This window comes from Python bivittatus, unplaced genomic scaffold, assembly GCF_059951505.1.
Source record: "Python bivittatus isolate LINGU-HERP-01145 unplaced genomic scaffold, Pbiv_v1 ctg000470_np1212, whole genome shotgun sequence".
In the NCBI taxonomy this organism is placed as follows: domain Eukaryota; kingdom Metazoa; phylum Chordata; class Lepidosauria; order Squamata; family Pythonidae; genus Python; species Python bivittatus.
In genome coordinates this window covers 202,676-213,319 of record NW_028277065.1, presented here as the reverse complement: position 1 = coordinate 213,319, position 10,644 = coordinate 202,676, and the positions used below count along the sequence as shown (strand labels likewise).

At 37.7% G+C, this 10,644-nt stretch overlaps 1 protein-coding gene across 1 annotated transcript; it reads left to right on the top strand.

Annotated features, from left to right (window-relative positions):
* Positions 1–7,888: 7,888 nt before the first annotated feature.
* On the top strand, positions 7,889–8,857 carry LOC148215497 (olfactory receptor 6M1-like). The gene has a single exon (XM_088142899.1). It carries the CDS (start codon positions 7,889–7,891, stop codon positions 8,855–8,857), a length of 969 nt encoding a protein of 322 aa, XP_087999025.1.
* Positions 8,858–10,644: the final 1,787 nt, after the last annotated feature.

Sequence of the window (10,644 nt, the reverse complement as noted above, 5' to 3'; positions counted from 1 at the left end):
GACGACTCTAGACATGGACATCACCAGATGGTCAATACCGAAACCAGATTGATTACATACTTTGCAGCCAAAGATGGAGAAGCTCTATACAGAGAGCAAAAACAAGACCAGGAGCTGACTGTGGCTCAGATCATGAGCTTCTTACTGCAAAATTTAGGCTTAAATTGAAGAATGTAGGGAAAACCACTAGACCACTCAGGTATGACTTAGATCATATTCCTTGTGAGTACACAGTGAAGGTGATGAATAGATTTAGAGGATTAGATTTGGTAGACAGAGTGCCTGAAGAACTATGGACGGAGGTCCGTAACATTGTACAGGAGGCAGCAACTAAAACCATCCCAAAGAAAAAGAAATGCAAGAAAGCAAAATGGCTGTCTGATGAGGCTTTACAAATAGCTCTGGAAAGAAGGAATGCGAAAAGCAAGGGTGAAAGGGAAAGATATAAGCAACTGAATGCAGATTTCCAGAGAATAGCAAGGAGAGATAAGAAAGCCTTCTTAAATGAACAATGCAAAGAAATTGAGGAAAACAATAGAATGGGGAAGACTAGAGATCTCTTCAAGAAAATTGGAGATATGAAAGGAACGTTTAGTGCAAAGATGGGCATGATAAAGGACAAAAAAGGCAGGGACCTAACAGAAGCAGAAGAGATTAAGAAGAGGTGGCAAGAATACACAGAAGAACTATACAAGAAAGATCTTAATGTCCCTGATGTCTACGCTGGTGTGATCGCTGACCTTGAGCCAGACATCCTAGACAGTGAAGTCAAGTGGGCCTTAGGAAGCATTGCTAACAACAAAGCTAGTGGAGATGACAGTATTCCAGCTGAGTTATTTAAAATACTAAAAGACGATGGTGTTAAAGTGCTGCACTCAATATGCCAGCAAGTTTGGAAAACGCAACAGTGGCCACGGGATTGGAAAAGGTCAGTTTACGTTCCAATTCCAAAGAAGGGCAATGCCAAAGAATGCTCAAACTATCGCACAATTGCACTCATTTCACATGCTAGCAAGGTTATGCTCAAAATCCTACAAGCTAGGCTTCAGCAATACATGAACCGAGAACTACCGGATGTACAAGCTGGGTTTCGAAGAGGCAGAGGAACTAGAGATCAAATCGCCAACATTCGCTGGATCATGGAGAAAGCACGAGAGTTCCAGAAAAATATCTACTTCTGCTTCATTGACTATGCAAAAGCCTTTGATTGTGTGGATCACAACAAACTGTGGCAAATTCTTAAAGAGATGGGAGTACCAGACCACCTTACCTGTCTCCTGAGAAATCTGTATGCGGGCCAAGAAGCAACAGTTAGAACCGGTCATGGAACAACCGATTGGTTCAAAATAGGGAAAGGTGTACGACAAGGCTGTATACTGTCACCCTGCTTATTTAACCTATATGCAGAGTACATCATGAGAAATGCCAGGCTGGAAGAATCACAAGCCGGAATTAAGATTGCAGGGAGAATCATCAACAACCTCAGATATGCAGACGATACCACCCTAATGGCAGAAAGTGAAGAAGAACTAAAGAGCCTCTTGATGAGGGTGAAAGAGGAGAGTGCGAAAGCTGGTTTGAAATTCAACATTAAAAAAACTAAGATCATGGCATCTGGACCCATCAATTCCTGGCAAATAGAAGGGGTAGAAATGGAAGCAGTAACAGACTTCATTTATTTGGGCTCCAAGATCACCGCAGACGGAGACTGCAGCCATGAAATTAAAAGACGCTTGCTCCTTGGGAGGAAAGCCATGGCAAGCCTAGATAGCATATTAAAAAGCAGAGACGTCACCTTGCCGACAAAGATCCGCATAGTCAAAGCTATGGTTTTTCCAGTAGTAATGTATGGCTGTGAGAGCTGGACCATAAAGAAGGCGGAGCGCCGAAGAATTGATGCCTTTGAACTGTGGTGCTGGAGAAGACTCTTGAGAGTCCCCTGGACTGCTAGGAGGTCAAACCAGTCAATCTTAAAGGAAATCAATCCTGATTGCTCATTGGAAGGATCGATAATGAAGCTCAAGCTCAGATACTTTGGTCACCTAATGCGAAGAGAGATCTCCTTGGAGAAGTCCCTGATGCTGGGAAAGATTGAAGGCAAAAGGAGAAGAGGACGGCAGAGGATGAGATGGTTTGATAGCATCACTGAAGCAATGAGCATGAAACTGAGCAAACTCAGGGAGGCAGTGAAGGACCGGAAGGCCTGTTGCAGTATGGTTCATGGGGTCACGGAGAGTCGGACACGACTTAACGACTAAACAACAACAACTAGTTCCAGCAGCCAAAGGCAACCTATACATGGGAAAGGATAATGGGAGTTGTAGTTAAGTAGGACCCCATAATTAAAGCATAGGCTATATTCACTGTCTATACTATAGCCAAAACCAATCAAATCTCCTATGGCTTAGGGCAGTGAGTACGCCTCACCATAGATGTGCTTTATTGGCTCCTTGTCCAAATAACATGCATACAGTGTTTGTACAACTCTAAGTGTGTTATGAAATATGTCCACAGCTGCATGCTACTAATATTTTAAGAAGTTGGTCTAAATTTCACCATTATTTGTTTTTACGAAATAAATTAAATGCTACATTTATTTGATTGATTGTTAGATTGGTTGACTGATTGATTGATTGATTGATTGATACCCATCTTATGCACCATAAACCTAGGTGTCTTACACACATAAAATGACTTTAAACTCTAACATGTGTATTATTACGTATCCATGGTTACAATAGCTTTTTCGCATATAGAGATTTTCAGAAGGATTTTAATTAAAAATCCATCCATCCATCTATCTGTCCACCAATCTTATTGTGGGATATGCTAAATATTCACGCTTTATTAATCTATTTCAGTTCTGTTTCACATTATATTTTTGTGCATCTTGACTTTTTTTTTCACATTATTTTTGGAACTTCAAATATTTTGTTCAATCATTCCCAGTAGAGAGTCATAACTCCATGTGGGACTAGTTAATAAGTTCCTACTTCATTACTACTTTAGTGGAAAAGTTTGTTCATTAAAATGTATTGATATATAGAGGGTTTTTTTTTTCTTTCTTTCTTTCCCATCTTCCTCTGATTTGAAAATTCTTCTTTGAGGACTGCAGAGAAAGAGAATTCATTGTTCAGTCAAGAAGTAATTGTCAGAAAATACATATTCCTTATATATGCGTATGTGTGTGTGTATATACACACACACACACACACACAACCACAGATAGATAGATAGATAGATAGATAGATAGATAGATAGATAGATAGATAGATAGATAGATAAACTTTTAAAAAGAAAGATAAAACTAATGCAAACTAATGTAAAGGATTGTAAATAAGGAATAAAAAGGAAGAAATCAAAGAGGAAGACAAAAATTCAAGAAAAAAAGTAAAAGAAAAAGAGAAAAGAAAGAAAAACAGGTGTAAGGCAGTGGTTTCCGATATTCTGCAATGATATTTTAACCTCTTTAAAGTTAAATCATGATTCTCTTCTTTCTATAGCTCTAAAGGTCTCTTGTTTCTCAGCAACATCCACTCTTTCATCCAGACCAAACAACAACCTGCAAAATACTAATTCATATCTGGTAAACCCAGTCCTCCTCTTTCCTCTACATCTTATAACGCTTTATATTTAACTCGTGGTTTTTTCCCCTCGTCATACAAATTTAGATCTATTTTTCTGCCATTGTCTGAATTGTCTGCAATAAAAGCATCAATTCTTGGCAAAACATTCATTTTTATCAGAGGGATTCTCCTCCACAGGGACAATTTTAATTCTCCCATCTTAATATGTCCTACTTAATTTCATTCCATATCTCTGAATAATTATTTTGAAATAACATACATTTCATATTTGTTATAGTAATAACCAAGTATTTTACTTTTTCCTCAATCTTAAAATCAGTTTTCTCCATCAGTTCTATTTGATATTCTAATTTCAAGTTTTTTGATAAGATCTTTGTCTTCTGGTTATTAATCTTAAAGCCTGCTAAGAGACCAAAGTCCTTTAGTTTCCCATTAATGTTTCTACTCCCTCTAGTGGGTCTTCCAAAACTAACACCAAATCATCCAGATGTGCCCTTAACTTATAAGTTTCTTCTTTAATGTTAACTCCCATAATTTTCTGATATTGTCTTATGTCTCTATTTGGTACCTCAAGAACTAAAATGAACAAAAGTGGAGGCAGTGCACATCCTTATCTTGTCCCTTTTTGAATCTCACAAGGTTTTGTTAAGAATTATATGTGCTCTCTGAGAAGTATAAATCAATCTCACCCATTTAGTAAAATTATCTCCAAGGTTCATATGTTCCAGAACTCTAAACAAGAAAATCCAGTTCAAATTATTAAAGGCCTTCTCTGCATCTAAGAATATGAATGATCTTTTTCCCCCGTTATGTTGTTCCAAGTGCTCCAGAATATCCAAAACATTTCTAATATTATCTCATAACTGTCTTTTAGGCAAAAAGCTACATTAATCTTCATGAATAAAGCCCTATAAAATTAACTTCAACCTTTCAGCCAAATGCATGGTAATTCTTTCTCCAAAGAAACTTCTTGACTTTTGTATAAAGTAGTATAGCGGTGTTTAAACAGTTTTTGCATATTTGCAGTATCTGTCACTAAAATCTTTCCTTCTTTTAGCTGTAATATCACTTTCTTTTCTTTTTCTTTTCACAACCTCTATGCCAACCATTTCCCGATTTAATTGCAAATTCAAAATGTCTTGTTTTTTCATAATTCATCTTTATTTCCATCTCTCATGGTTAACATGGATAATGCCCTCTATAAAAGCTTAATTTAGGGAGTAATAGTTGCCCTCCCTGGGGATTTTTAAATTCTTCTTCCCTCTTTTTTTTTTTTTAATCTCATCCAAAATCATTTGTATTTTCTCTTGCCTTTTTTTTTAAGTTCACTATTATGGTGCATAAAATATCCTCTTACAAAAGCATTACTTGCATCCCAAACCACCCTTACTTCTTTGCCTTTACAGTGGTACCTTGAGTTACGAACGGCTCTGCTTATGAATTTTTCGTGTTATGACCAGCTCCGGCCCGAAAAGTTTGCCTCGTGTTGCAAACCACCTCGAATTACGAACCGGATCCGAGGCCATTTTCCCTCCCATGACACATGGTCCGCAGCCATTTTCCATCCCTGACATGTGGTCCACGGACATTTTTCCGCCCCTGGCACGTGGTCCGCGGACATTTTTCCACCCTTGACACGTGGTCCGTGGCCATATTTCCGCCCCGGACACGTGGTCCGTGGCCATTTTCCGCCCCTGACACGTGGTCTGCGGCCATTTTTCTGCCCCTGATTCTCCCTCCAAGCAATAGCCGCCTCCCTGTCCTCCACGCCAGAACAGATTAATGGTAATTACATTGAACCTTATGGGAAAATTTACCTTGTGTTGCGACCAATTCGAGTTGCAACCAGAGTTACGGAACGGATTAAATTCGGAACTCGAGGTATCATTGTATTTAGATTATTATTAAAAAGGTCCTTTAACTTCTTTTTACAATCCTCCACTACCATTTATAATCCTCCACTACCAAGATATATGTGTACTGAATTCCATTATGACCATGAGGCAGGATATAATATAAAGAAAACATTTATAAAAATTCAGGAGAGAAGTGGCATTCACATCCTCCTTCCTCCTACACATGGTCAGTATTAGCCTTTATAAATGCATTATGGAATTCAGGATGAAATTCAGCCAATAATCTGGCGTTTTGCCTTAAGGTTTGCCAGTAAATATCAACCAAGACAGGAAATGCAACCTTCCTTGGGTGGATGAAAGAATAGGTCATGTCTCTAGGACAAGTGCTTGAGTTTAGCTTAACAGTGGCTTAATTCAATAAGCAAAAATTGCTGGCCAATATGCAAGTGAGGCATGTTATGACGGAGCATCTCCAGAGTTATAAACCGCTTTCCAAACTAAAACTACGAGATAAGTAATAGCAAATATAACAAAGTCATTCCCATTTCTCAGAAAATAAGTGAAGCAGGAATTAAATAACTTTGCTTTGCTTATGCGTTCCTTGAACATTCCCTGTGAAAGTGGGGAGGGACCCACTTACAAAGTACAGTGATAAAATGCCTCCTTTGTGCCATATAACTTCAACAAGGCAATTATTTGCATATGTCTCAAAAACTATTTTTACAATTTATAGGAATGATCAGTATAACTGTTCAGCACACGTGGCAGTTCCTTTTGTTGTATCTTCAAAACAGCAAATTTGTGTGGTAGATTGTCCTAAATGACAGTGATTGCTGAAGTCAGCCAGGGACCTCCTACTGAGGTGGAAACTGAACCTCTATCCTATTAATCCTATTATTTCAGAAGTCATCAAGGTAATATATACAGATAAATGGTTAGTTAGGTCAAAATCCACAGGCACAAAATTCTATGTAACTACAGTTCATCCCTCCAAAGTTGAACTTTTTCTTGAACCCTAACAACTTGACTGAAATAATTTGGAGTTGGGGGACATGCCCCTGTCCTAACCCCTTCAACTGGAAGCCAGCCAGAGCCAAGGTAATTACTTTTTAACTAAAGAGCTCATTCTTCTATCTCATAAACAAGATATAACCTATGAGCCTCAATTATCTCTGAAAGTTCTCACTCAAAATGAAATTTCAATTTTTCTTCCTCAGCCCCATGTATCAATACCAATTAATTATCTCTCAGATTTTACAGAGGTCTTGATGTTAGTCAAATGACAGCGCCTCCTTGCTGTGAGAAGCCAATGTTTATTTAGTTTTGACCCAACAGATTTCCCAGCACACATGCCTGGATCTCCAAAATCCCTACTTAAATCCCCAAGTGATTACTTTAGCTTAAATGAAATAAAGCTGAGAATTATTATAAGCGGGCAGTGGGGATCTTCTGCAGGTCTTTTGTAATAGTTAAGAACTTCAGGCCAAGCAGATAGCATTTCTTTTCTTTTTTTTTTTTTTTGCCTCTACCTTATATTAATATTCTTATATGTTCAGGAAATATATTTTTATCAAGAGTTCAGAGTATGTTTTCTTAGAGAAATAGTCATTCCTTAATGAAGTGCACTGCATAGCAGCTTTTTATTTATCGTATTTAATTATTTAAATATTTTGATTAAGCTTGATCAGTACAAAAAGAGATAGGGATAGAGTTGCTAAAGATTGCTACTAAGTAATATGCAAGAACCACTTCCCTTCATTAATAATTTAATCCTGAACCTTTTGAATTGCATCTCTCCCACCCTCAACTACATATAAAGAATTTTTGCACATACTGAATGAAGAATTCAAAACTGCAAAGAAATTCCTTACCCTGAAGGTAAGTAGTGTTATTTATGATCAACAGTTAGATGATTCCTTTGGAAGTAAAATTGTGTGAAATGTATTTCATACATGCATTCGATCATTGCTTGGCTTTCTGGACACCATCTTACGATTTTCGCTTAGCCAGATAAATGAAGAGAGATTAATTTCAAATTTGTTGTGTTTTATCTTTCACGTCACCAGAAAAAAATCCTAACCATTTTTTAGAAGAAAAACAAAGAAAATAAGCCAGACTTTGGATGAATGTGTCTGTGAGTGTGTGTACATGTGCCCGTGTATGTGCACACGTGTCTGTAAAGTCTATAAATATATATATATATATATATATATATATATATATATATATGTCGTATACACTATATAATATATCCTGTCAGATGGTCTGAATTTCAGAAAGTAGACCCAAGCTCCAAATTCTTCAATGGTTTGGTATATCCAAAAATTATTTCACAATGTCTCCTACTTTGCTTTATTCTCTCGTCCAGGCTCAGAATTCATAGAGGTAGAAATAACATTGTTGTGGGGGGACTTTTGCTTGTTTGTTTTACAGCTGCCTGGCCCAATGATCTTGAGTAACAGAGAAAATTTCTCAGAACATGGTGTCACAGAATTTGTTTTACTTGGCTTTTCCAATCTCCAGAAGATGCAGCTGCCACTCTTCTGCCTTGTCCTGATCATGTATGTGTTATCATTAATGGGTAATACTCTGGTTATCCTCATTATCCGCCTAGACCTCCGCCTCCACTCCCCCATGTACTATTTCCTCAAACACCTCTCCTGGTTGGAAATTATCATCACCACCACTGTGACACCAAAGATGCTCAGCATTCTCGTTTCAGAGAAGAAGACCATCTCCTACTTTGCATGTGTCGTTCAACTCGCAATATACTTCCTTGCAGGATCCACAGAAGTCCTCCTCCTGGGAGCAATGTCTGTGGACCGCTACCTAGCCATTTGCAACCCATTGCGCTACACAGCCATCATGAGTCACCAGGTCTGTTTACTGATGGTGCTTTTCTGCTGGTTCATTAGTTTTGGTTGTATTGTAGTTGGAGGAGTTTTCGCAAACGGAGTGCCTTACTGTGGCTCCAATGTCATTGATCATTTCTTCTGTGACACAGGACCCTTGGCAAAGTTGCTGTGTAGAGATAACAGCCTCATTCAAGCTATAGAATTTGCCTCATCATGTTTTACATTGCTTTCCTCTGTGTCTGTCACCACCATCTCTTATATCTGCATCATTGTAACAGTGATGAGGATGCCTTCCGCTGAAGGTAGGAATAAAGCTTTTAGTACTTGCAGTTCACACATCACTGTGGCCTCAATCTACTATGGTAGCTCCATATTCATCTACGTCAGGCCATCTGGAAGCTCATCCATGGATTTCAATAAGGTAGCAACAATGCTCAACACAGTGGTAACCCCCTTGCTCAACCCAATTATCTATAACTTTAGAAATAAAGCAGTCAAAGATGTTTTGAAAGATAGAATGAAACAGCTTAGTTCCATCTTTGCAAAGTCAGTAGACTAAGCACTACATTTTCTCCTGAACTTCCCTTGTGATATGGACCTATCTGGGTTTAAAATAGCTGCCTTTTTTCTTCAATCGAATTCCAGTTCCAAAGCTTTCTGAAGAGCAACGAGGACTTTTAACTGTTTAGCAGCCACTTTCCTAGCAGGTGCTAACCATTATCTCAGAAACATATTGATGAGGAAGAAATAGAACATACAAACCCTTTCTCTTCTGATATGGCCTTGTGATGTTGCTCAACTATTATTAAAAATGTGATCTCATCCATCCAGACTCTTCAGTTAAATAATATGCTTCATTTTGGTAAGGAAGGAAAGGGGGAAGAAATGATACTGATACAAAAGTGCCTTTTAAAGGATACTTAAGTTCATGCTCTTTAGTTTGGTAGAACCCCTTTGTTTTCTCTCTTCTCTTCTCTTCTCTTCTCTTCTCTTCTCTTCTCTTCTCTTCTCTTCTCTTCTCTTCTCTTCTCTTCTCTTCTCTCCTCTCCTCTCCTCTCCTCTCCTCTCCTCTCTTCTCTCTTCTCTCTTCTCTCTTCTCTCTTCTCTCTTCTCTCTTCTCTCTTCTCTCTTCTCTCTTCTCTCTTCTCTCTTCCCTTGCCTTGCCTTGCCTTGCCTTGCCTTGCCTTGCCTTGCCTTGCCTTGCCTTGCCTTTTTTCTTTTCTTCCTGAAGAAAAAACAATTGGTTAAAACTACACTGAAGTGGATTACAATGCAATGTTAATCAGAATAACTGATCTCTTAAAACAATTCAGCAATAATGCAGCTTCCATAGAAATTGTTTTCTTCCTGACTTTTAAAATCAAAGAAACAAAGAAACAAGCAAACACACCTACGGAGAAATATTGTGGTTATAGATTAGATATAATATGATCTTTGTTTCCCAATAAACAGGTGTATTAAATACTCTTTTATGTAACCAGTACTAAAAGGTGACTAGCAATCAGATGTCAATAGAGAGATGGTGTCCCCAAACTGTCCACCAAAAGTAACCAAGTCTAAAACTGAGGCTCACAATAAGCCCACAAGCGCTGCGATCATATAACGGTATGTGTCAGGTTGTGTAATTTATTTTTTCAGTTGACAAATTTTCCTTTGCTTCAGAATATCAGAGGGAGAGGTGAGTTAAGATATCCTTCAATTATGTAAAATTAAATGTTGAGCTGTAGCCAAAAGAGATGGAAAAATGAAGAAAATAAATAAACAGGGAAAATGGAGAAAGTTGATGAAAAATGTTATGTTATATTTATTTGACACTCTATCGGTTTGACACCTTTAAAATTAGGAACTGGGTATTAAAGCACAGGAGAGTGAACAAAATCTACACTGGGCAAATGGCACCTAACAAAATTATTCTACAAAATTTTAACCACATGCCCTGGACGATTATGGAGATGAAAAGAGAATATGAGTATATAAAACTTTACAAAATATACAGAACATCAAACCCTTACCATATAGTATCTCAACAATTCAGTTAGACATACATTTCCAATATCAATGATACAAAGTTTCAATATAAGTTCCTAATTTGGAAACTCACCTTTCACTTCAAACATGTACCGAGAAACATCTCAATAGTTCAGAATTTGTTAAATAAACATGAAGAATCTCTTCCGCTTGAAGAATAGTTTTGGCTTATGTTATTGAAAGAAATCCTATTAGTAAATACTCTGTAAATAAAATTTAAAGAAATACCTTGGAGTATCTCAAGTAGTTCTATATCAGTTCAATGCAAGTCTCATAAGCATGAGAAGCCATAGCCATGAGTAGCCTTAGTTAATGTTC

What these genes read in the sequence shown, in the direction of transcription:
- LOC148215497 (XM_088142899.1), top strand. Translation starts at nt 7,889, where the DNA reads ATGATCTTGAGTAACAGAGAAAATTTCTCAGAACATGGTGTCACAGAA.